This window comes from Lynx rufus, unplaced genomic scaffold (genome assembly GCF_022079265.1).
Source record: "Lynx rufus isolate CCGP_SWC_20201006 ecotype Redwood Valley unplaced genomic scaffold, mLynRuf1.p SCAF_2, whole genome shotgun sequence".
In the NCBI taxonomy this organism is placed as follows: domain Eukaryota; kingdom Metazoa; phylum Chordata; class Mammalia; order Carnivora; family Felidae; genus Lynx; species Lynx rufus.
The window spans coordinates 2,805,481-2,831,610 of record NW_025814834.1 but is presented as its reverse complement, the minus strand read 5'-3'; the positions used below and the strand labels follow the sequence as shown (position 1 = coordinate 2,831,610).

The 26,130-nt window shown below is 57.8% G+C and overlaps 1 protein-coding gene across 1 annotated transcript in view; it reads right to left on the bottom strand.

The window, feature by feature from the left end:
* Positions 1 to 5,208: 5,208 nt before the first annotated feature.
* PER2 (period circadian regulator 2) overlaps positions 5,209 to 26,130 on the bottom strand; it is a 31,149-nt gene continuing 10,227 nt past the window's right edge. The window contains exons 8-23 of the mRNA XM_047085644.1: positions 25,337 to 25,479; positions 23,639 to 23,717; positions 21,202 to 21,308; positions 20,506 to 20,659; positions 20,104 to 20,212; positions 19,197 to 19,322; positions 18,688 to 18,775; positions 16,747 to 16,906; positions 16,534 to 16,658; positions 15,544 to 15,708; positions 14,166 to 14,405; positions 11,463 to 12,274; positions 10,038 to 10,215; positions 8,945 to 9,137; positions 7,656 to 7,806; positions 5,209 to 5,604 (exon numbers count right to left, since the gene is read on the bottom strand). Of these exons, the coding sequence (XP_046941600.1) occupies positions 5,455 to 5,604; positions 7,656 to 7,806; positions 8,945 to 9,137; positions 10,038 to 10,215; positions 11,463 to 12,274; positions 14,166 to 14,405; positions 15,544 to 15,708; positions 16,534 to 16,658; positions 16,747 to 16,906; positions 18,688 to 18,775; positions 19,197 to 19,322; positions 20,104 to 20,212; positions 20,506 to 20,659; positions 21,202 to 21,308; positions 23,639 to 23,717; positions 25,337 to 25,479 (2,980 nt within the window). The 3' untranslated portion in view covers positions 5,209 to 5,454. The remainder of the gene's footprint in view (positions 5,605 to 7,655; positions 7,807 to 8,944; positions 9,138 to 10,037; positions 10,216 to 11,462; positions 12,275 to 14,165; positions 14,406 to 15,543; positions 15,709 to 16,533; positions 16,659 to 16,746; positions 16,907 to 18,687; positions 18,776 to 19,196; positions 19,323 to 20,103; positions 20,213 to 20,505; positions 20,660 to 21,201; positions 21,309 to 23,638; positions 23,718 to 25,336; positions 25,480 to 26,130) is intronic.

Genomic DNA, 26,130 nt, shown 5'->3' with positions numbered 1-26,130 from the left:
CCTCCCTGTGGCAGTCTCCTTCGTCCCCCGCCACCCCTCCCCCTCGGCTCCCTTTTCTCCCAGCCCTCCCCTCGCCCAGGCTCGCGTAGGTCGCCGTCTGGTCCCCGTAACTTGATGCCCATGACAGTTGGCAGCTGCAGCCGCTTCGGTGGAGAAAAGCGGGGGCCGAGCCAAGAGCGACAGGTGTTGGCCGCGCCTTTGTCTAGGCCCGCTTTGTCCGGCGGCGGAGGGCGGGTGAGCCTGTGTCCGCCAGACGACCGCCGCCCCCACCGCGGGCCGCCCATCTGCCAGACTGGCCTCCCCGCGGGTGGGGTGAATGGTCGGTGGGGCCCGCGCCCTGGGGCAGCACCCTGGGGATCCCGGCCTGTTCCCTGCTCCACCGGCCTAGGCAACCTTCACAGCACAGCAAAGCTGGAATGGCAAGATGGGTTCTGGCCACCAGGCCTTTGCACCCACCGAGCCTTCCACCTGGAACGCTTCAAACACCTTCAAATGTCTTATTTCCTCACTGTTTAGGTCTCTGCTTCCTTATTCCTCTTGCTGGTGGGAGTGCACCTGCCCCACAGTAGTCCTGCCTTTACCCAGTCCTGAACCACTCACCAGGGTTTGGGATTGTCAGGGTCTGGTCTGCACCCCTCCAAGCTCTAACCATCCCTCATCAAGGGTACCTAGGACCTCCTATCTACCTCCAGCAGAGTTGGGCCTCGGCAGAGCCCGGGTGGATAGGCAGAGTGAGGGGATGCCCCGAGCCTGGCTGGAAGGCAGCAGGGCAAGGAAACATCCAGGGACTGCAGTGTAGTGGGTGGTAGGACTAGGCCACAGATACCCCCACCCCAGCCACCTGAAGGTGGATCTTGCAGCCCTCCCTGTGAGTATTTCACTTTGGGCTCCCCACCAGAAGGACCTTCATAGGCAGGCAAGTTTGATGAGAGGTTTGCAGTTTCCCAAAGTCACCTCACTGACCTCTACAAGTACCCGAGAGTTTCTTCTGTTGATTTTCACCTGTCCACACTCAGCCTCTTGTTTGCTTCTCTTTGGGCAGTCTTCGAAGACCTCTCCAGCCCAGCATTGTTCACCCAGGTAGAAACCCACTCCTTTATTTCAATCATCCCTTGTTGTTCTCGGTCTCCTCCACATGCCGGAAAGCTCAGCTCTCTTCCTTCCTTCCCCCTCATCTGGCTGCTCAGAACCCCAACTGCCCTTCTCTCCCTACACCTAGTGGTGGGGCTGACAGGGGAGGGGAGGGGGTTCAGTGTGGAACCCAAGAGAGCACATAACTGGCCTGTGACTTGACTGTTCTTAATCACTTAGACATCACTCCAGGGAAGGAGACCCCCAAGTAACTACAATTATGTTTCCACCCCTACTTTGAGAATCTGAGATATTAAAAAATAAACTCAGTGCTATTTCTTGTGGTCTGATGAATATGCCTCCCCTCATCCATTGTATTGTTTGAATAAGACCAAACAGGTATTTTAGAATGCTCTCCATGAGAGGCAGTCCATGTTGGAACAGGATGGTCAGTGCTCTGGTGGAGGCCTTTGGGAAAAGATCAATAGAACACTTGATTAGATGGAGTATGGGTTTGGGGGGGGAAGGCATGATAAAGGCGGATAGTGCAAGCAAAAAATGAGAAGCAACTAGTAATTCCAGGAAAAACAAAAAGCTCCTCCCAAAGAGAACTATGATCTCAACATACTGACTGACTCAGAAGCTAACAATTCTTCCACAGTCACAACAATATAACACTGTTCATGGGGGCTCAACATTTAGGATCAATCTGTAGAGAGGGCAAGAAAGTCTTATTATGGTTACAGGACATTAAATAAAGTTGACTTTATAAAAACAGAAGGATAGGTGACTATTGTCATGAGAAGGGAGGAGGCTGAAGGGAGGGCGAAGGTCCTCAAAAAGCTTGTCTTACAAAGGAAGGTGGGGTTTGAGGAACACCGTCTAGAGTTGAAGGAAGGAGAAATTAGGTGCTAGGATATGCCTCAGTGTGACCAAATACCCTGAGGTACAAGGACAGAGCAGGGTATAGGAGTCAACAAAATCCTTAGTTGGACCAGAAGTTGCCCAAGGCCCCATCTTTGAAGTTAGCCTCAATTTCCCTTAGTTGGTTGGCTGGCTTGGCCTTTTCCTCCAAGAAGCCTGGCTGTTCCATCTCTGGGCCACCAGGCCCTCTCTCTCTCTCCTTTGCACAGCCTCTTCTAGTGGACCCATTTCCTGCCATTTGTCCCTTGGACTGATCCTACCTTCAAAGGTTGCTTGAGCACAGACTTCCTGAGCATTTGGGCCCTTTGATCCCCCCAGATCCAGGAACAGAGGCCAGCAGAGGCTGGGCAGGGCTGTGGTGGCCACAGGGGGACCAGTTAGCGGCAGGAGGGGCAGGCCATAAATCCCCAGGGAACAAAGGCAGCAGCCAGCCTATGGACATTCAGGCCCCTTGTGGGCAATCAGCCCAGAAAGCTTGGAGAAGCTCCTTTTGGTCTGGAAATAAAGGGGGGGGGTGCCTTTGGGGTTATATGGTAAATAAAAATGCAATTAAGAGTCCCCAAAGGCAGTCAGTTTGGTGAAACAGCCCTCTCTGGCCATTTAAGGCCAGTTTGCAGAGGCCTCTGTGCTTACTGGGAGGGTTTTGCCTTTGTTCCCTCACCTCCACACCGTCCCCCCTGTCACCATGAAGCCAGGAGGCAGGGACTCAAGCCTCCCCCTCCTGCTCAGAGAGCTTCTGGGAAGCTGGGCACTGGGTCCAGGATCCATTCATGTCTCTGCTCCATTCCTCATGATCCTGGTGTGAAAAGTGGGAGGAAGTGGGGAACAGGACCCCACTGCTTTGCCTGGGCCCCACACGGCTCCATCACTGTGGAAAGAAGGACAGGGCATGTGGAGTGAGGGGACTGGGTGGCTCTGCCCCATCATCTCCGACGGAGACATGAAGCCTCTCTGGCTGGCGTCCTTCAGACCTCTGCCCTTGACCCGGTGGCCAGCGCACGGCCAGCTCCCCTAGAAGGGACAGACACCCAGGGCAGGGCACAAGAGAAACAGAGGAGGTGCCTGGGGTCACCCTGGAGTGGAGAAGAGCTGGGGGCTGAGCCAAACAGCCTCACCCCTGCATCTGCAAGTGAAAAGCCCATCGGAGTGCTGGATTACACGATTAGATCTACATTTTATGAAGTTCACATCCTAAGACTTCACTGGGCAGTGCGACAGCATGTGGCGAGGATGCACGTAAGAGAGACGCACGCGCACACACACGGGAAGGGACCAGCTGTGCAACGGAAGGGGTGAGGGAGGCCTCTGTGACAGAAGTTGTCCCGAACACGGCATTTCTGGAGTTCTCTGTTGAGACACACCTTTTGGAAATCTTTGATCTCCATTGTGATTGCTCTGTGCTACATTCAAAATACACCCAAGGAACAATAAAAAATATACTTGCTTTATTTACCAATTTTCTAAAAAGCAAAACAGTCGTAAAAAGACACGAGCAGTAAACAAACATATTGCACTGGGTGAAGAAAGTTTGGTGGGTGCATGGACAAACCACTTGTCCGGCAAGGCTTACCAAGTCATGAGACAGACACGGAGAGCGTATTTACATGTCTGTTTAGGAACAGATTAAAAAGAAGGCTCAGTTTAAAATCGAGAGAAAGTTTTATAACCCCTGTGTAAGCACGCACACTAAAGGAAACACATCTCGATGCGCGGCATCGTGTAAACAATTTCACAAAATGCTCCTATTGTCAACTTTCCAGCACGTGTGGAGGCTACGCGGTTAATAACAATCAATGGGCGCGAATCATACGGTAACAATGCTGAGGGTAAACATTCATAGCAGTGGAGAACGTCTGGATGGCTGTATGTTAACGTAACATACATGTAACCTCGACCAGCGTCTAATCCCTTGATGATTGGACTTCAGAGGCGGGAGGCGGGTTTGACAGCCTCTATTTTCCACACAAACGCACAGGCTACTACCTCATTCTGGGCGTGAGAAGGTGATGTTACTTTATAAATTAAAAAAAAAAAAAACCCACAGTATTCTTGCATTTGAGTTTATGGAAAACGGGATTAATATCCAATCATAAGACTGAAAACCAAGCAGGTTACAGGGAGGCTGACTCCAGGAGCCCCTTCTCCATCAGAGAACAAGGGGAAGCCTGCTTTCTTTTCCGTCTTTACAAACTCAGTCCAATTTTAAGTTCATTGTTTCACCTGTGGTAACTTTCCGTTCACTCCAGGGACCTATACGACTTTTCCCCCCAAATCATGGGGGTGCATGATGCAACATGAGGTTTGGTGAGATAGAGAGGCCTCACTCTTCCCCGGGTGTCCCGCTGCCCTGAAAGTGCTGGTGACACCGGGGGACCTCCCTGCAGAGACCGGAAGCTGCCCCGAGTGAGGTCAGGCTCATGAAAAGAATGAGGGCCGGCGTCCCAGCCCAGGGCGCGGTGGGAGAGGTGAGCTCGTGGCACCCTGGAAAACGCAGACGCGGTCACCAGATCACGATGTCCGTGGCTACTCTTTGCCAGAGCTCCGGTCTGGGAGGTTCCCAACAAAGGACCAACCAACACGAATGGTCCTCTGGGTGGCGATCAAAGCCTGGTCTGCAAAGGGAAGTCACCACGGAGGTAATCAACTACATATTTTATCTACCTCTTGGTCACGGGCTGAAAAGGATACAAGAACGCTGTAGAAATACACAGGAGATTCTGAGCGTGTGCTAGTCTGGTGGAGCCGGCCACACAAGCCACTGGGCCTCTTTGGTCCCGAGTGAGCATCTCCACGCCGTTCACCCCAAACACAAGCTACGTCAGACTGAAATGTTTGCCGCTATGGGACCTGAAGCCGAAGCTGCTGGTTTGCCAGAGTAGGTTTCGAGCCGTTTAATGCGAAACACTTTGAAAGAAAATCGGGAGAGGCTGTCTTCCCCATTTGGCATGTTTTTAAGAACACCTAGTTTGCCTAAATGATAATTTAGATAAAAAGCAGCCCCCAGAGGCCAGAATTTGATCTGACCCACACCAAGCTGGGGAGGCTCCCCGCTGTCTGTCGCAGCCTGCATGATGCCTCCCGACACCCACAGGGACCGGCGAGAAGCCTCCTGGAGTCCAAAGACTTCCGGGAGCCCTGGGACAACCTCCCTGACACGTGCAAGGAGGGGGTTCAGGCTTTCTCAAGTTAAAGAATACTGAAAATCTGTCCGCCGGCCCCCCAACCTCCGTAGGTATGTTTTAAATATAAAAATGTATTTTCCTCCCAGACCCTTCCCACCCTCCGGTTTTAAATCACCCCTTCAGAAAACCATGTGTTTTTTCCCCCTAAAACAAAAAAAGCGACATAAGCATATCTGTCCACTTCACGACAAACAGGTGAGAAAACCTCTCCTCTCTTCCGAGCACCTTCTAGCGCAGATCACGGCTGTCCGGGGTGGGGGGCGGGGCCAGGACAGACTTAGGTCTGTTCTTCCCTTCTGTGACTCAAGGGGGCTCCACTTCCCTCCTCCTTGGTGTCTGGGTCTCCGCTGAGACCCAGAGTAGGAACATCCTCCTCATATGGCACGCAGATGTTGTCTTCTTCCTTGTTCTCACAGTAAACACACTCCTTAAAAGGAAAAATGTCAACTCAGTAACAAAAACGACATCCTCGTTACCACGGTGTAGTTCAATCTGAGGAGGTGCAGGTGACCAGGGGTTGGCCGGGCGGCTGCTAGAGGAGGGGTGGGTCGTGGGGCGCCTCTGAGGGGCTGCTGGGACCCTGCCTGCTCTTCAGGGAGGCCACAGCTGCCCCCCTGGGGCCGCGCTGCCCCCTCCCCCAAGGCCCGAGGAGAGTCCAGCCCTTATCTGAGCAGTGAGGCAAAGCCAGGAGACTCAGGCTTGGTCGCGGCTCCTCCTCTTCCTGCCTGTGGGGCCGGAGTCGATCGAGGCCCAGTATAACTGCCTTCGCCAACCTCAGTTTCCTAATCTGGGAAATGGGGCATCAGCAACGTACGGTCTCATTCCCCGACTATCTGCTGCGTACCTGCTACGCGTCAGACACGTCCTGAGCACTGGGACTCACCAGTGAACAAAGATGAAAACCCCCGCCCGGTGGAGGTGACATCCTCGTAGGGGAAGAGGGACAATAAACAGAGTGAGGCGAGTTCCCTAGAGTGTTCAAAATGAAAGTCTAGCTGGACGCGGAACAAGGCACGTGGAGGGGGTCCTATTATACGCTGGACCTTTAGAAAAGGCCAGAGAAGGTGACTGATGGAGGGCTGTTCTTGAGACCCTTCCCTCAGAGGGTGGAGCCTCATTCCCCTTCCCCGAAGTGTGGGCTGGACCTGGTAACTCGCCTCCAGCAAAGAGGAGGTGATGGTGTGACGGAGGGCGTCGTGGGGCCCAAGAGGCCTGTGGCTTCCTCCTGTCCTCTCTGGGGATCTGGTGCCAGGCCACAAGTACAGCCAGGCAGCCCTGTGGGGAGAGGCCTGTGTGGCGAGGAACTGAGGCCTCCTGCCCACAGTCAGCACCAGCTTGACAGGCATGGGAGGGAGCCTCCTGGGAAGGGGGTCTTCCGGCCTCCAGATGACCACAGACGCCCCAGCCAACATCTTGCCTTTATCTTCAGGAGAGACAGAGCCAGAGCTTCCCCGCCAGCCGCTTTTGAACTCCCAGCCCAAAGAAACAGTGGGAGATCATTTAGTGTTTACTGTTTTAGGACACTAAGGTTTGGGGTCATCTGACACGAAGCAGTAGGCAACCGATACTGTGGCGTGTGAAAGGAACACGTGAGGGAAGCCAGAAGCAGCCACGTGTCTATCCAAGAGGAGGGGGTTCCAGGCAGAGGGAAGGAAGGGCAGGTGCAAAGGCCCGGTGGCAGGAGCCTGCCTGCTGCGTTCAGGGGCAGGCGAGAGGCCCATGTGGTGCAGAGAGTGAGGGAGGAGAAACCAAGAGATGTCAGATTTTTATGGCTCTGCAGCCAGCACTGGGACTGAGACGGGGCCCCGTTGACAGGGATGTGACTGTCGGGGACCGGGGGAACGACATGAGGCAGGGAGGCTACTAGGAAGATCCAGCTGAAGAAGCATCGTGCTTGGCCCAGGGGGTGACGCTGGAGGTGATGGGGAGTGGCCGGTTCCCATCCTGAAGGTGGAGGACAGGGCTGGCCACGGGTTCAGCTACAGAAGGACACCGAGCCCCCGAAATGAGTGGCTGCGGGGGACCCGGGGCTCAGGAGGGAGCGGGGAGCAGGGATGGGCACGCAGGTATGTCTCCGGGAGCCGCGGGAGGAGGCGTGTGGCCTTGTGGGAGCGCTGCTCCTATGGCCACTTAATGGTCCACAGGGACAGTGAGGGTTTATGGTAGGAGCAGAGCTTCCTGTTTCCTGTTTTGTTTCGTTTTTAATGGAAAACAGAATTGAAAGGAAGAAAAAACATTCCAATTTCAGCACTGGATCTTGAGACTGAACCTTCAGAAGGCCTTTTCGGGAGCAATGTGGCAGAGCCGTTACAAGAAAGTTCCTCAGACTAACGGTATCGCGGTGTCCTTCGTTGTCGTTAACGAACGCTCTCAAATTCTAGGAGTTTTAAGTTTACAGAACACTAGCAAAGACAGGACGGAGCGGCCCCCTCGCAGTGCCCTTTAATGCGACGTCAGAAACTACGCGCTGTGACTTACGGTGACGTCCACGGCGGGGGGCAGGCGGCCCTCCCGCAGCCAGGGGTGTGCATCCTGCAGCTCCCGCGTCTGGCCCTCCGTGAACTTGGGCTGGGACTTCAGCAGCGGCTGCATCTTCTCCCTATCCTCCTTCAAGACGGTCTCCAAATTCCTTCAGAGAACAGTCAGTTAGGCAATTCAGAATGTCTTAATAAGGGATTTTCGTGGTTTTCTCTTTTACACACTCATTTTCTGTCGACTCTTTCCCTATTAGTATAATTTCAGGTGATTTTGTTTCATGCAAATTTCCTTTTTGTTTAAAATAAATTACCCTGTTTAAGATAACTTAATCTCCCTAGTAAATAATCCATAGTTTTCCTACTAAAATGATAACCTGAGTAACAATTTTGATTTTATTATTGTTATTATTATTATGATTTTTGAGAGAAAAAGAGAGCACGAGTAGGGGAGAGGGGCAGAGGGCGGGAGAGAGAATGGTAAGCAGGTTCCACGCCAAGCGTGGAGCCCCATGTGGGGCTCGAACCCATGAGCCGTGAGATCATGACCTGGGCCAGAATCGAGAGTCAGATGCGTAACTGACTGAGCCACCCAGGCTCCCTGGTTTTATTTTGAATTAGACACGGGAGCTGGTTACCTGCACTAGCTGATCAGCTGGAGACTCCTGCCATTAAGGCGGCTGGCGGAATAACTCCTCTGCCTCCCGCAAACCCTGACATTGTGACGTTGCCCCGGCGATAGAGCCCCAGTGACCCCCCTACAGAGGCCGGGCTGTTCTGAGCCTCAGCCTTAATCCTTCTTTCCCCAGCTTCCCCCCACCCTGGGGCTCCACGGGGGCAGGGACCATGACGGTTCACTAGAACAGCCTGACAAGCAGTCACTGCGGTGGCCCAGCTCCAGTCACCGCAGAGCAGCCGGTGGCCGAGGGCTGCTCACCTACCTCGACCTTGGCTTCGGCATCTCTAAGACAGACACACCCCATCCACCCCACAGGGTTGCTGGGCGACAGAGAAGGGAGACAGACGTTGGCACAAATGCTTCGTGAGCATTGAGTGCGACGCCCAGGAGGGTGGCCGGGAGCCCGTCTTCCTCACAGCCCATGGGAGGTCACTCTGCAGGGCTCCGGGGCACACTGTCCACACAGACGGCTCTCTGTGGGACCACAGAGCCACCCGGAGTGACCCTGCTTCTCTGTCTGCTGCACTCAACTCAATCTGAGATGAGGCTTCAGAGGGAAGTCCCCCCGACTGGGTGGGGGATCCCACGTCCCTAGGAGAAGGTCGAGTGGTTACCGGGAAGGCATCTGGTACGTCATCATGATGCTGTCATCTGCGTTGGCCATCAGCGGCCAGACGGGGTCCTGGAGGACGTACTTGATGAAGTGCTTGCTTTCTTCCACGTCCGCCTTCACTTCTGCTTTGTGATTATTCTCCGAAGACTCCACGCTCCCGAAATACTTGCTGGTATGGCTCGTGTCACTACTGCCTTTAAAAACACAAAACGTGGCAAGTCAACGCTTTTGACACAACGTTAAACCTCGTGTGACGCGCGTGTACAAGGCAACGGCAATTTTGGGGAGCTGAAGAGTTTTACTTGGCGGTGAGTGCCCAGGTTGGTGGATGTTCCTCCCCCCGTTTTCAGTCCTCAAATTTTTGGGGGAATACCAGCTGGCACCATGGAGGTGATTCTTCCCTCCAGGGCCAGCCCCGAGAAGTCCAGATGGGGCTAGGTCTTAGAAAGTGTGGTCTTCTTTCCAAGAGCTCCCTGCTCCTTGACGAGGCTAGGCCACAGAGAAGCTGGGTCGGGGATCACTCTCCAGTGAGCCTCCCGTGGGGAGTGAGGCCAGAGAGCAAGGGGAAGGGAAACCCCATGGGGGGGGGAAGGGGGGTTCTCAGTTTGTGGAGTGAGCTCTGCCCCTTACGGAGTTCCACAGCACACCGGGCTCATCCTCGCTGCTCGGGCGTGCAGCCCACACCCCAGCTTCACATGAGGGGTGCTCCCTTGGCAGGGCGAACACCACCAGCCCTCCTAGCAGCCCAGAGAGCCGGAGGGACGGTCCTAAAGAGCCAGCAGGGGTGAGGCCTGCAATGCCAGGAGAGTGTAAAGCAAACAGGTGCAGGGCATGCCCACGGGCAGAGCTGGGGCAGGGGCAAGGGGCACGTGACTGCGGGTGTGAACTGCTGTGGGCTCTGGGCAGCCGCTCGGAGGGCCAGCTGGATGCCTGTCGGGACCTGGTCCGCACCCGCTACCGTGGCCTGAGGTCGGGAAAAGCTGAGGATGCCCTCAGGTACATCAAGAGACCATCTTCCAAAAAAGCCCTGAATTGAGGCAACTGAAACACGTCCACTCCCGCGGGACTCGGGTGCTCCCAGGTCACCAACGTACCTGCTCCGCTTCCAGACGTATCGCAGCCCAGCGAGCTGGAGCCCAGGGAGTCGGAGGCCCCGCTCCCAGACAGGGCCGACCCGGTGGCCGAGCACAGGTCTTCGTGCAGCAAGAGGTCAAGCAGGCCGCTGGACGTGGAGAGGGCATCGCTGTTTGGCGCGTCTGTGGGCTCCTCGCGCTTCAGGAACAGGGAGAAGATGGCGTGGTCAGGATGGACCGGGTGGGGCTGGGGAGCTGCAGGGCACTGTGTGCACAGGCCAACCAGGGACACCAGGGACACGGCAGAGCGGGGTCCCCAGATCGCTGGCCCTTCCTTCACATGCCAACGAAGAAGGCCCAGTGAATGCGTCCCGCGGTTACTGGGACTACAGCAGCATGCTCGCCAGTGGTCTATGAATGCCGTCTAATCAACCTTAGTTTGGGGACAGTCCCACCAAAGACAGCAGTTCCAGGATCCTTGAGGGAAAAGCTCCCGCTTGGCCTTCCACCAGTGCAGACTGGGGAGCGGGGAACTGCCTCAGCAGCACCGGGTGGCTGCTCCTCGCCGTGGGTGGGGCTCTGGCCTGGGGGGCGGGGCCTTGGGACCGAGAGAGAGAGAGAGAGAGAGAGAGAGAGAGAGAGAGAGAGAGAGAGAGAGGGGCAGGCAGGCGTGGCCTGGCAGCAGCCGGACCCTTCCGTCCTCAGAACCAGAACGGGAGGCCAGGACCCCAGAAACAGGAATTGGGAGGGCAGGGACGCACTGGGGAAGTTAGTCTGTGTTCATGAGGTTGTGCGTCCTCCTCTGGGGGCCCCGTGCAGCTCCCCCTCGGGGCGCCCGTGGACTGCAGGGCCTCGCTAACACTACCACACGCCTAAGCTCATTCAGAACACAGAAGCGGTTCTTTGGAGACACAACTGCAATTTCATTAATCGAGTAAGAACGGCGCACTGGCGTCCCGTAGGACTTGGGAGGAAGGGAACCGACCGCCTGGTTCCAGAGCTCTGTCCTCCGCCTCTGCGTCCACCCAGGGTGCCTCCGCTGCCAGCTTCCCCGCCCCCGCCCCCCCGACGAGCCTTCGTTCTGGCCGTTAGGCTGACTGTGCTTTATCATCGGACTTTGGTTTAGAATCTCCAGGCGGCTCCTGGCCAGGCATGAAGTCACATGCTGCTATTTGGACCCTGCCTGTGCCGTCCATCAATCCAGCCTCCTTCGTTCGGATCCCCAAACAATGAAGAGCTCCCAGTGCTCTACACTGATAGGGTCGCTTAACTGGAAGATGTTAATTTCTAGCACGAGTACTTCTGTCAAAACAAAGAGTTTGGCAGAAGCCACAGTGTCTGACCACCCCCATCTGGGAGGACACGGGCTTGCCCCACCCCTGCCGTGCTGCGTGTGGCGCCCGCCTTAGAGAAGGAACATTGGGTGGGGGGGGGAGGGGTCCTTACAATTGGCGAAGGCTTTGGCTGCCGGTCCAAGGCCGTGCCAGGTTTGCAGTCTGGCCCTGCCGCCGTGCTCTCCGAGGACCCTGCCGTTGCTGCGGCCACGGCGCTGCCCTCGGGGGCCTCCTCCAGCTGCAGCAGGTTGAGCTGCAGAGGTGAGCTGCCCCGGGATTCGAAGAGCGGAGGGGAGGCTCTGCCCGTGGGCCCGGAGGCGGACGGCAGGGAGGCTGGGGTGGCTGCACGAGATGCCGGTGGCCCACACTCTGCCCGAGGACACGTGCACGGCTGTTTGGGGGGTGAGGTCCGACCAGGGAGCTCAGGTTGCGAGGCAGGGATCATCTCGGGCAGGAAGTTAGGCTGGCCTGGGAAGAAGGCCTGGGGCAGGCTGGGGGTCACCGTAGGGAAGGAATAGTGGGGTAACACCAGCGCCATGACGGGGGCCAAGGGGACAGTGAACGGCGGGTGCTGAGTGTCCATGGGCACGGCGGGCACCGCGAAGCCGGCCTGGGGAGCCACGGGTGTGGCCGCCACCGGCCCCGGCGTGGGCATGAGTCCTGGGGCTGGAAACACCGGCAGGGAGTAAGCTGGCATGGAGTCAGGGAAGGGCGTCGAAGGGCGGCTGGACTGGGATGTGTCCGACGGCGACCAGGCCGTGGCGTTCAGGCCCACCAGTGGGGGCCGGTGGGGCGCCACCCCCCTAGACCCGGTGCTCTCGGAGGAATCTCGAGGCTTGGCCCGTTTGGACTTCAGTTTTCTGTTCTTCCCGGTTTTTTTCCAAGATGAGTCTATTCCAGAGGCATTTCTTAGTCCAGGGGTGGCTAAAATAATGGAAAAAAAAAAAAAAAACCCACCAGAGTTAAGATGTAAGTGTTTATGTGACTCCTCTGTGTTGGTTTTTGGAGACTTGTAGAAGTTTAGAAACGTGAGGGCACCTCCTAGTTCAGCAGTCTGGGGTTTCCAGATGTCAGCCTGGGGCCCACTGGGGCCTCCATAAAGGTGTCCCCTGACCCTTGGTGAAGTGAAATAATCAGGGCAAAATACTCATGAAACCAGAGTCAACCAATTTAAGACTGCCCGTAACTACAAGATCACATGCCTGTTTCCTTCTGCTATTAAAAAGTCCCTTCTTTTGCAAAATCATAGTGACGAAAAGTAGTATTTAGAAGGTTTTATTTGGGCCAAAAGAAGTAAAAAGGCTGATGAATCTATGCCGTTCCCTGACACTGGTCTGTGAAACCTGAAGGATAGACCCACTGATCTCACCAAACCTTATTTTTGAATTTTACAAGTGTTATCACTACTGTTCCTTAAAACAAGAGATTTCCTGCCTCACCTGTCAAATAAAGCCCGGACTGCACCTGAGCGGAGGTCTATCAGGCGACCAGTGCTGCAGAGATGATGCCTTCTTTAGAAGGTGGGAGGTCTGCGCTGGTAACTGGAGGACCCTGGGCACATCCCCACCCCACCCCGGGCCCCGACTGGTGCGCTAGCAGGACTTTGGGTTGGAGTGTCACGCCACGCCTGGGATGGGTCCCAGGAACCTCAGCGTCTCCTCTCGTGTCACCTAGGGTAATTTGGGACTTTTGCAGCGGGTATGCGGGGACACCTGTGCCAGGGTGTGGTCCACACCTTTGCTCCATGCTGAAGACAAACCAGCCAGTCTAAGGCAAAGCGGTAAGTGGGCAGAGGTTTTGGGATTCAGACTCTGTTTGGTGTTCTTCCTATAGGAAATCTGTCCCCTGGTGGGACTAGTGGCTGAAGCACTGGGCTCCTGGGATAACACATCAGGGTCTAGACAGGGCTGCCGTGGACAGCTGTATAGTCTGTGCACTGCAAAAACTGGGCCAAGCGGGCAAGAGGGAGCTGGAACTCCGCACCAAGCCAGGCCCTCAGGGTGGGTCTGCCCACAGGGGGAGGTGACACCTTCTTCTCATTTCCACAGAGATTCTCTATGGCCTGGCAGTCACCCTGAGTCTGGGGAAGAAGGAGAAAAGGAACAGAGTAGAAGAGACACGATTCTAGACAGCATCAGCTTCTTTTACTTCTTATACATTCACCCTGGTGTGTCTGCCTAGAGATGGTGGGAGCTGGGAGCTTGTGGTGCATGTCTCCTGGGCCCACTAGCTCTGATCCCTGTGTCTGGCCTGGGGGACCCAGGGAAAGCGTGGTGTCTCTGATCAGTCCAGCCCTGTCTATCTGACATCCCCCCTCGCCTTTCAACCAGCCGCTGGCTCTCAACCCAAAAGGCAGCTTTGTGCACAACCAGGGGCTGTCCTCCGGCCCTGAGGCCAGACCAGCCAGGAGGGCACATCTCCTGAGGAGAATGGATGTCAGCCGGGGCTCCTCCCCGCTCACAAGCCTGACACCAAATGCCCCGTCAGTACTGCGGACAGGTGGGGTCCCCTGCCCCTCACAGCCACCCAGTGAGAACGTCTGATGTGGCATCGCTGCAACGGCCCCATCCCACATTCCATGGGGGCCGGCCTGGCGCTATCGCTGCTCTCGATGGCACTGTGCCCTTGGGGACCCGAGAGGACACCTGTTTCTACCGCAAGAGACTGCATCGCCTCCAAGTTCCAACACGTATCTCACAAACGCGGGGGTCCCAAACTGGGGACATTTCACACTTCGAAAGAAGCATTGGACCCCATTCCACCAAGAATATGAAGTTTTTAGATATCCACCTCTAGGTCAGGTATCGCCACTTACTTCTTTCGCTCAGCTGCCCCTTGGATTTTTCTTGTAAGTAATAATGGCAGCGAGACTGGAAGACGTGGAGTTTCCGCATCTCCTTGAACTTGAGCAGGAAGCTCTGCTCCTCCTTCTGGGTGTGGGCGGCCAGCACTTCCTTGGTGAGGCCCAGCGTCCGGAGGGGGTCCTTCTCCGCGCCCAGGCCGCAGGGCCGGCCATCCAGGGACTCGGGCCCGCTCGCAGCATCTTCCACCAGCTCTGTAACACGAGACGGCACCTCTGGTGTGCAAGGGCCCCGGGGGCGAAAACAATGGATAACCCACCCTGCATCTCTGAAGAAGAGAAATCCTTCGTGAAGCTGAGATCCACGGTGAGCTCACTTAGCGCCCTGAGAAGGCTAACGACGAAAGACGACGAAAGTCCATGACGGAAGTCTCATTGCCTGGGGCGGCTCCAGGAGCAGACTTCTAAGCAAAGTGAAACGTGGGGGATCTCGGGGCTCAGCTCAACGTTGGAGACGCTCCTAGTCCCTAGCATTTAGAGCACCACAGACAGAGCTAGCGCATGACCCCTATCCTGGTTCAGGCGTGACAGCTGTGACGGGACAGGGGTAGGTGGAACCCACTGACCGTCCGGAAAGAGGGGTTTGGACACCGACTCTCCTACCTGCACTGTTTCCTGTCTCTCTCTTCCCAGAAAAGAACAATTTTGGGTTTCATTTCACTCATGGGTGTTCTGAAGAAGAAGCTAACTCAGTGCTGTACGACTTGTGCTGGCTCCTGTCCTCAGACAGGGGAGGGGGTGGGGACCCGAGGATCCCTACTCAGTCCCCCTGCCTCCCCATCACCCCCCACAGGCCCAGGCTCGGAACCACCTCAGCGTCTTCCCTGTTCATGCCTGAACAGACACCTGCCACCAGGTGGTGCCAGAGAGCAACGGGGACTCGGACAGGTGCGGTGCGCCCTCCCCCCCCCCCCCAACCCCCCACCTGTTTTTCACGCTCCAGGATTTCCTGGATCTCCGTTCCTGGGCAGTGCTAGGGTTCTTTTGCACTTGGACAAACTTAAAGAAAATTTTAAGAGGGCAGCCAAAAATTCAAATTTTTAGGGGCGCCTGTGTGGCTCAGCCAAATGTCTGGCTCTTGATTTCGGCTCGGGTCATGATCCCAGGGTCTTAAGATTGAGCCCGTGGTCAGGTTCCATCCTCGCTGAGCATGAAGCCTGCTTAGGATTCTGTCTCTCTCTCTCTCTCTCTCTCTGCCCCTCCCCTGCTCACACTCACTCTCTCCCAGAATAAACGTTAAAAAAAATAATTAAAAATTTTTTAATGAAAAAACCCACTTTTTACCGTTAAAGTCAGAGAACCCTCGGCATCGTCCGAGAACCAAGAAGCATACCTAGCTCCGGCTGTGGCTTCTTGTCGCCCACGTGGACGATGGTGCTGCTGTAGCTGCACTGGCTGCCGAGGGACGCCACGCTCTCCGCCTTGCCAGGCAGCGTCAGCGAGGTTAAGTGCGCGCTGACCTCCGCGTGGCTATTCACCTCGGAGGGTGAGGCCGTCTCTTTGTGAGGCGGAAAGGACACAGACACAAACGTGCAATAAAAGCAAACCGTTCAGATCAGAACCAGCACTGTCTGTGTGACGCACCCACACCCACGGGCCCACCCGGCCCGCACACACCCGGCAGGTGACGGTCTGTCGGCAGGTATTTATTCCCGGGGCGAGAAGAGGAAGTTCTGAAACGGGCAGAATCACACCTCTCCCGTCCCGAGTCCTCTAAAAGGGGGCGGGCGACCGGGCAGCCGCAGGTCCTCTGGGTCAGGGGCCTCTGCCCGGATCCCCTCCGCGGGCCCGTGGAGAGAGGCTGCACAGGCAGCCAGGGGCCCGCCCTCTGCTGAGCGCTCTCCCCGCAGCTCGGGCACAGACAGTCCCTCACAGTGTGACTGCCCAGCTCGTGCTCCGTCAGCAACGGGACACCCGGTTTCTGGCTCTCGGAATGACCACCGGCAACACTCACAGCGTCTGAGGGGCCTGGGACTTAACCTGGCTTGTAGGGCTGCAGCAACGTTCAGAGGCCGGTGCTCTGCTGAGATACCACGTTGCCCAAGAACGACCGTGTGACGTGCCCCCGGTCCTCCCGCTCCAGCAGCCCCGACAGGACCCTCGTCTCGAAGTCCCAGATCACCTTTACGTCTAGCTTGTGAGACGGCTGCTAACTTTGGAGCTACTTTGGTTATTGAAGAAACAGCCTCCACCCACAGACTGTGTCCGTGGAGCCCTCAGACTTGCCCTGGGAGGGAAGGGGGCTCCAGGCCTTCCGGGACACCTGATCCCACAGCGGGCATCCAAGTTACCACACCCCCCGCAGCTCGAACGGTCAAGACACCTGTGCCATGCGGCCCAAGACCGGCCACCGCCTTCCGCTTATCGCCAGCCTTCTGCGTCGCCACGTTCGCCGGGAACTCACACTTCCTCTTGAGGGTGGCAGCCTCACTGCAGCTCTCCAGGTACCTGCACGGGGGGCCGGGAAGGGCTTCATGTGACACGGGAGCCCCCAGAGTGCACGAACGACAGAGGCGGGGGCCGAAAGTGGCCGCACCTGATGACGCCGTCCAGGCAGCTGATCTGCTGGTAGGAGCCAGCAGGCGGGCTCTTGCCACCCAGCTCCTCGGGAAAGCCGCCCGGGGGCAGGCTGGCGCCCGAGCTGTCCTTTTCCACGGGGACAGCTTTCATCTGAGCACAGGAACTACTCTGTGTCTCTGAAAGAAGGACCAGACAGCGCAGTTAATACCTGCTTCCCCCAAACAGTACTCTGTATGTTTACAAAGTCTCTTAATTCTGCCTACGAATGAGGCTCGGGGCTCAGAATATGAGCCACAGACACAGAAATCCAGGGACAGCCAGATATTCAGGCAGCTCTGTGGGGGCAAGTGTCACTGTGCCACCCACAGAGGGAACCCACAGGGAGCTGTCACCAGGGCCAAGGCCGGCTTCTCTCTGGGGCTCGGTGGCCCTCGGCCCGGGCTATCCCCAGGGTCAGGGACTCAGCAGTGGGGAAGGCCAGTTCTTACTTAAACTCCTGAAGCTTCTAGGGCCAATTCGATTGCAGACGCTTTTTAGTTGCTCAATAGTATTCCCTGTCTCTGGGAGGGTCAGTCCTTCCAAATATGACCCAGTGGTGATAACAGTCGTAATGGTCTCCAGTGTGGCTTGCTGTCGACGTTTCTTGCCCTCACCACGCGCACCAAACCGTATTCCCCTAAGGGCCCTCACGGGCGGAGCCACGCCCCGCCCTCTGTTGTGTCCCCAACACCCAGCACAGACCGCAGCATGCAGTCCGTCCGCTGGGGGCAAAGTGCACACCCACACGTCCCGAAGGCCAAAAATCCTGGCGAAGACCAGGTGTGGGCAGCCCAGGGAGGCTTCCTGGAGGAGGCGAGCCCTGAGTGCAAGGGAAGAGCAAGAACCCACAACGGGGAGAGGACTGCGGTGCATGTGTGTGCGTGTGCGCGTACGTGCAGAGGAACAGCATGAGCCCAGGCACGAGGGCACGGGGACACAACCTGGTGAGGCGGGCTCAGGTGGCCAGGGGGTGCGCGGGCAGCTCCCTGGGCCACTGGCTCCCCGTGAGAGGGAGGCCTTTGAGCAGAGCTGGCGCTGTCCATTTCAGACACCGCGTTCACGGGTGTGAGCACTGTGGGCTGGCTGGGCAGCCCGGGGGGGGGGGGGGCGAGGGCACCTGCTCACGTCGTTGGAAGTGCCGACCCCACGGCCAGTACGCAGAGCTAGAACGGGGCAACGGGGCAGAAACGCACGCCTTGGCCACATCTCGACAGGCCTGCGGGGAGCCAGGTGACCACACAACAGCCGGGGTCGGCGAGACTGAATGAGTGAAGGCCCACACTGGCGGCACGTCACTGAGCGGGGCTGCCCAATGGGGAGGGGAGGCGGCACGCTGGAAAGGTAAATCCCTGCCACCTGGAGTCAACGTGAAACCAGGTTCCTCTTTCCGCCTCCCGCACTTAAAGTTTTGCCAAGGAGAGGCACCTGGGTGGCTCAGTTTAAGCGTGTGAATTCGGCTCAGGTCATGATCTCACAGCTCGTGGGTTCGAGCCCCGCGTCAGGCTCTGTGCTGACAGCTCAGAGCCTGGAGCCCGCTTCGGATTCTGTGTCTCCCTCTCTCTCTGCACCCCTGCCCTCTGCTCACACTCTGTCTCTCTCCCTCTCTCAAAAATAAAATAAACAGGGGCGCCTGGGTGGCGCAGTCGGTTAAGCGTCCGACTTCAGCCAGGTCACGATCTTGCGGTCCGTGAGTTCGAGCCCCGCGTCGGGCTCTGGGTTGATGGCTCAGAGCCTGGAGCCTGTTTCCGATTCTGTGTCTCCCTCTCTCTCTGCCCCTCCCCCGTTCATGCTCTGTCTCTCTCTGTCCCAAAAATAAATAAATGTTGAAAAAAAAAATTTTTTTTTAAAATAAAAAAAAATAAAATAAACATTAAAAAAAAAAAAGGTTTTACCAAGGAAACAGAGAATAGTGCTGTACCTGTAGCAGGTTTTTCCTTTTGTTCTCCAGAGTCACCAGGATAAGGACTTTTGCTTTTGACCCTGCCGTTAGCATTTTTACAAATTTCCTTGAGGAAAAACACAAGAACGCGTCACTCCCTCGAGGGGACCCTCTGGCATTGCAGCCTGTCCCCCACGGTGAGGTCAGAGAAGAGCTGACAACTCCCAGCAACGCAGAAGTAAGTTCTGAACGAGAAATCAGAGCGTGGCCGAGCTAGAGCAAACGAGCTTGATGGTCCCAAGAACACAAATCAAGGGACCCGGCAGGTTATGGTTTTGTTGCGTCTTCGCTTCTGCTCGATTCGCCTGCTTTAAGGGATTTTCACCCAGACTTTAGCCACAGCTCTTGGACGCTTGCCCCCTTAGAGACTAGAGGGTGAGTCCCGAGCGAGCAGGTTCACAGGGCAGGTGGCTGGGGCTGTGCGGGCTCCAGGGCTGCCGCGGGTCAGTCTACCCGGAGAGGGAGGGACACGGTGGACGGGGACTTACGGTCCGCCTCCGGCGGGAGTGCTTGTGGCCGTTGCTGTCGCTGGAGGACGTCTGGCTCATGAGGGGCTCGTGGGACCCGTTGCTACCCAGGCTCCCGTAGCCGCTGGAGCCGCTGTGGGGGACGGGCTGGGGAGACAGCAGACAGGAAGGCCTTGGACGTGGCTGGGGGGCGTGGCTGGCACTGCGGGTTCGGTGCCCCCCAACACGGCCGTCTCGCAGAGGCTGTGACCTGCCCTGGGGAGCAGGGCAAGGACAAGGTGGGGGCTGGGCTGCAACCCCGGGTCAGGCTGCGGGACGCATCCCCCGATCCCAGTCGCACACACTCCCTGAAAGAGGGGCCATTCGACCCTGTCCCTCAGCTCCCTCATGGGCCAGTCTGGTTTCTACCCAGGGGTTTTAGGAACAAGAAGGGGCGTGCTGTGGTGTCGCCGCGGTCTGAGGAGACGGGCAGGCAGAAGCTGCCTGGCTGGGGGGACTGGTGGCCACGCTAAGTTTTCTCGAGTGCTGCGTCTGTCCCCAGAACACGGAGAAGGCATTCTCCGGTCCCCCGAGGCCCAGCAGGTGACCCGCTCTCACCCGGTGCACCTGTGGGGGGCCACGCGTGGGCTCGCACCAGGGCCCGCGGGCGGACTCGGGGGCTGGGTGCCATCCTTCAGTGGCTCGCCCCGGGCTGCCGTTCAGGCACAGACGCCCCAACACGTACGGCTGGGGCTGCCCCCAACGGTGCAAACTGCAGGTGTGCCCAACTGTCCGGGGCCCAGACCAGGGGCACCGGGGCGCAGGGGGGAGCCGGATGCGGGGAGACGAGCCTGAGAGGGAGGGAGGGAGGGAGGGGCACCCCGGGTCTCCGAGCAGCCCTGGGCCACTTCCGCAGGGGGACAGGAGGGCGCTCAGGCAACGCACCCACCTGTAGCAGCAGCCGGTGTATCTGCTCCGTGAGCTCCTGATCTCCGGGGTGGAGGCCCTTCTCCTCCACACACGACGGAGCCGAGAACACGTCTTCGTTCAAAGGGCCCCTGTGCCGCGCGAATCTGTCTGTTAGTTGGGCCCCATGCCGCACACCCCTGCCGGGCTTGCCTCCCCCCTGCAGACCCCTGGGCTGCCACCTGCCCACTCACGACCTCCTCCTTTCCACTCGCTGCTCTGCCTGCATGAGGTGTCCCCCTACCCACCCACCCCCGCCCCCCCCGGGGAGCACAGGCGTGTGGCGGGAGGTGACTTGGGTCCCGGTCACCCAGTCCCGCCCCACGCGGTGTGCTGGTGGGGGAGCCAGGGTCCCCGGGCCGCGCCGTGCACTGAGAGCACTCACACCCTGACTCTGTGTCTCCCGATGATGAAGGAGATTTTTCTGCTCCACGGGTTGATGAAGCTGGACCAGCTGGTGTCCAGGGTGACGTATTCGCCGTTCCGGGCGCGGAACCGGATGGGAGAAGAGTCGAAGGGCTGTCCGCCGGACTGCACGACTGGGGGAGGGGAAGGGTGCGGGCGTGAGGACGAGAGGCTGGCGCTCTCGGGAAGAGGGGAGGGAGAGGCGCTCCGTTCTGGAGTCACCTCGAAACTCGAGAGATGCCAACCTCCCCAACGCTACCGCTGTCGGCGCCCCGCTCCGCTTTAAACCGTAACAACGGACCGTTGCCAAAAGCGCCACCACGCATCTCGGCACACGCGTCTCTAGCCTTGACCGGCCTCCGGGGGGACGCTGAGCATCTGCGAGGCCTGGGCTCAGTGGGGACCCGTGTCATCCACTCCCCTGGCCTGGTCAGCACCTGTGTGGCCACAGCTGAACCCGCACCCCTCCCCCTACCCACCAGGGAAGCCAACCGTAAAGGCAGGATGGCCACGGTTCAGGCTGTGGGCCACAGAGGCCCCACGAGAGATGAGCGCTCCTGACCCACGGGACTAGGGCTCGGGCACGGCCAGGGCATCCGTCACACACACTGGCGGCCGGCCGGACCCATCTAGGCTGGGTGCTGACGGCAGGATTTACTGTGAAAAGGGGACCTACTCTTTTTGTGGATAGTAAGCATCAAAGGCCGGTCGCTGGGGTGAAGCCGCACGAGCAAGGGGGTCTCGATCAGGTCCTGAGGTAGGTAGCCCAGGAGGGGGACCGCCCTGCAAAGCAAGCACACACACGGGGGTCCCTGTGCAGCCCCCCTTCCCCAGCCCCAGCCTCATGGCTGCGCTTCGGGACGCGCGGTCTGGAACACAGCCTCGAAGGGGGGGCCCTAGTTCATCTCTAAGGACCATCCTCCTCCTGGGGGGCAGGGAAGGGACAGACTCCAAATTCCCCAGAGAGCAAAGCTGGGGAACTGGGCTCACCGAGAACAGTCTTTCAGTTAATTGGCAAACAAAAGATGACAACATCCCCACAGGTCTGTGACGGGGAGCTAGGCCCTAGGAGGCCCAACCCATACAGGCCAAGTGCCCCAGCACGGGGCGGCATCTTCGCTCCTGAAAGAGTAAATCACGATAACGTTCTTGCTTTTTGTCTTTTCAGGTCTTTTCTTTCTTCGTGTCATTTGTAAGTTTGGCCGGATGGGGCTGGGCATGGCTTCTTTTAAACAAGTTTTGCCTGGACGCCGGAAAACCCCGTTTGGCTCTTTTCCAGCTCAGGACGCTGTGCTTCGGTTACTTCGGCCGCCGTGTCTGGTCCTGAGAAGGTGCCACACAGGCGGGGGGCCTTCGCTCTGTGCCACCGGGCTTCCTCCTGCAGCTTTTAGGACGAGGTTTTGGGGTGACCGTCTCGGTGCCCGTTCTGCCCCCACGGCCAGCATTCTCTGCCCACGCAGCCACTGTTCCCTCTTCTGAGCCGCAGTTCAGCCTCCCCACCCTGGAGACCAGCCTTCTCGCATCGAACTGGTGTTTCCCCAACCTCTTCCGAGCGGATGCCCTCACGCGGAAGGGCCTTCTCCAAGCCGTTAGAGCCACGCCTGCCTGTTCCCCTCGAATGGAGCTTTCTCGTGGGCCCTGCGTTAGGATTCAATCTTCTCCTCCTGGTCTGACACACACTCTCCAGGACTCGTGTTTTCATTTGATAGGATGTACAGAATGTTCCTGGTGCCCTTCCAGGTCAAGGTTTGGCCAGGGGAGAGGAGGAGGAGGAGGAAGGGGAAGAGGAGGAGGAAGAAGAGGGAGAGAGGGAGAAGAAAGAAGGGGAGGAGGAGAAGGGGGAGGAAGGAGGGAGAGGGTGGGGAGGAGCCCGGGCCACTGCCCAGGTGTCCTGTGCTCTGTGGGCTGGGCCGCCCGCAGGGCTCTGCTGAGGAAGGCCCTGTGCACCTGCTCACAACACCTGCACACGAGTGACACCTGTGCTGGTTTGCAGGCAGGTGTTCTCAGACTCCTGGAAGAATAAAAATTATCCTGGGGCTGCTCTGTGAACGCAGTTCCCACGGCCCCCACGCCGAGACCCTGTTGGATGGGGCTGGGTGGGGCCCAGGAACCTGCGCCTTGAAACCTTGTGTCTCTGGTGATTCTGCCACAGGGGGCGAGCAGAGCAGCCCTGAGCTGCCCAGAGCTGAAGGCTGACGGTTCCCTGGCTGCCCGAGAGCAACTCTTTCCCAGGAGGCTCTGCGTCCAGGGCGGGTACCTGGTGTCTCCAGGTCAGGCGCAGGCAGTGGGGTGGGCTTGATCCTCGACAGCATCTGTAGAGGTCGCCTGGGCCGACTGAGAAAGCCCAGAGTGCTTCTGGTGCTTCTAGGTCCACTTCCTGTGGGTCTTCCGAGGGGGGCTCTTCCCCATCACTGTCGGCAGCCAGCAGGATCTTCTGTCTTTGCGCAGGAGGGGCCGGGGGGAGGCGCTCCATGGGCTTCGGCCCCAAGTCAGCCAACCCAGAACCCTCTGAGAAGGGCAGGGCTCCCGACTCCCACAAGCACCATTTGTTCCGGCCACAGCACCTTGAGTGGGACGCGGAGTGAAGCTCCGGGCAGGAACGGAGGTGACCCCCCCCCCCCCCCCGCGGGAAGCAGGCTGTGACACACACGCTGGTGGACACATTCCTGCTGGGATCCTGCCAATGGCGTCTCCAACCCTAACCCGAGCACGCCGTCCCTGGCTATGCCGTGCTTCAGTCGTGTGCGATTTTGAAATGAGTTTAAAAAGGATAATAAAGATAGACTCCATCAGAACGATGATCAGCTCCCCAGAACGCTCCATTTACACAATGTTCCTATCTCGGGAGGTTGTTAGTGCAATTCCACAATCATTTCATTGCCTGCAGTTCAACATCTTTGCGGATTACCTTCTCAAACCAACATGCAGCCTTAACTTTAGCTGCATAGCGTCCATGCCAAAAACATAAAACTTGACTGGGCTGTGTTGAGCTGCTATTAAGTAACCACCAAGATAATGACGAAACGCTACACATCACGTGATCGAGTCTGCCGCCACGAAGGGCGCGATAGTGATTCCAAGACACGCAGAGGGCACAGCGCCAGGCTGCTTACCTTTCGTCCACATCCTGGAACAAGCAATTTGGTGTATGCATGGTCGTAAAAATTCTCTTTTCAGGAGGAATTCGAGGGGCTGAAAGAAGAGAATTTTACACAAGTTTCTGATTCTAATACACACTTAGTGCAGTTATATTATAGCTACCGGAAAACGCCGTGTAGATTCACAGGATGTGTGGCGGAGGAAGGAATTAAGAAGGGGACTCTGAACCACAGCCTGTCACATAGGGAGCAGAGCAGACCCTATGCTAGATGACCGCCAGCCAGCCTCAACTCCTCTGTGGGCAGGTTCAGTCTAGAAGGCCAAGGACCGCCACACTAACAGAAGCACGTGCTGTTGCGTAGGCTTCTCTCGGCAAAATCGTGCCGGAAGGCCATATCCGTGATCTTTCAGATCCAACGAGGGTGAGCTCAACAAATTGTTTAAAAAAATAAATGAGTTAAGTGCTTAGATTCAACATTCTCAGCAAATGTCACTGTAACGGGGACTTTACAGTTTCTAGGGCGGGCAAAGAAGATACAGTAACTTGCACAAAGGAAATCGCATATCCGGAATCTCCCTCAGCTACCAAATTCGTGGACAAAACGTTCAAAACTCCAAAGCTTTCCATTCGTGAAGCAGAATCCTATTGGGATGAACAACTCGGTGAAACCCAGGGAACCCCTCTCAGTCTTTCTCGAATATTTGGAAGAGAATATTCCATATGGAGGAGCCCCTCAAACATCTGAGAAAGGGCCACATACCTAAAACATCTCTATCGGTTTTAAGAAATAAAGGCCTTTTTAAAAACTGGCATCATTAACCACTGAGACAAGATCATAAACACAACGGAACGTGGACCGAACTGGATCCCCGTGGCTCAGGAGCTGCACACGGCACCCGCTTTCTGGGAATTCTGGTCACGTGGCTTGCGGAGCTGCTGGGGCGAGGACCTTGGGCTCCCGGCCCGGTCCTGCAGCCGGTCACACGAGGACCGTGTCATACCACAGTTCAGGAGGTGGAGTCACCAGGAGGACAGAATCGGGGTGGCCGAGTGCCTGGGGGCCTTTGGGCTTCAAGGGAAAACCCAGATTTGGGGTTTTCGGGGGAGAAGGTGGTCTGAGAAGTCAGCAGGACCAGGAACGGGCACCTGGTGGGATGAGCCTGCTGTACTTGGCTTTTCTACAGGCAGAGGGAGGGGGGAAAGAACCAGAGTGAACAGTGGGAGCCAGGCCGCCAGGCTGCACGTCGGGAAGGCGGGGAAGGCAGTAGAAGGTAGGACGAGCCACAGCCTCATTTCTCGAGTGGGCGGATGGTGTGGGGTCCTGAGCAGGCAGTGCTGTCCCTGCGCTTCCGAGGTGGGAGGTGCATGAGGATGGGAGGGACCCGGGGACCCGGCAGGGCCATCCTCACCGTATGGATGGAAGGCGGTGGCTGGGGAAGGGACAGGGCGCTTTGGACACAGCAACAGCCTGGTCACGGGTGCAAGATGCCGGCACCCAGACCCTCTGATGGACACGGGGAGGCGGTATGGCAGGGGCCACCGGGGGGCCCAGGGGACAAGGGTGGGCGTGCAACCAGAGGGAGACGGACACTGTGCAAGGTGGGGGGAGAGGCCAGGGCTGGCGGTCAGCCTTACTGACGTTAGGGGTGAGCCACGGGACTAACTGAGGCACCACACGGAGCCTGTGCCCCCGCCTGGGCCGGGCTCTTACCTTCGTAGCCCGAGTGCACTCTCTCCGCCAGCAGCACGCAGCACAGCTGGCCCTCGGCGCCCTGCGGGTCCCGCACCTTGACCAGGTAAGGCGTCATGCGAAACGGGTGGTAACGGATCTCGTTCTCGTGGCTCTTCCCGACACTGTGGAGGACGGCAGGGTCAGCGACGTGGCACGAGGACAGAAGGGATCCCGTCCTGCTTACTGCCAGCCACTTCTCCCCGCAGCGGCTGCTCCGAGAGCACCCCTGCATCGGCTGTCCCGAAGCCCGGGAGGCGGAGGCAGGCTCCCCTCTTGGGGACCCGGGCCAAGCTGGAGGTGCCGCCCGGGGTCTGGGTCTGGGCCTCTGCCCCGCTCCCTCGGGTGTCAACGACATTAAAGGGCACGGCGAAGAGTGAACAGCCCTGGGCGGCGGGAGCTCCTCCAGGAGCCGTTCTCTACAGGGGGTCACATTTTCACTGGGGGAGAGGACGTTGCTTCACTGCTGAGGCCCCAGCCCCAACTGCCCAGGGTACCAGAACCCGGCCAGGGGTCACTCCTGACACTGCGGCTGGACGCTCAACCAGTCACCTTGTTTCGGGCCAAAAGCCTGTTGGGGAAGCTCTGGGGGCTCTTTCTGGAAAAAACACACACTTGAGGTACAGGCTGCATGTGCTTTCGGGGTCCTCTTGGGCCCTGGGGTACGTGCCTTCCTGTTAAGGGCCCCGGGCCGCTTTCCCAGGTGACGGACACCAAGTCCAGGCTCCTTGGGCTGATGTTCTCCACGAGGAAGGGTCCAATCACCCCACTGCTGA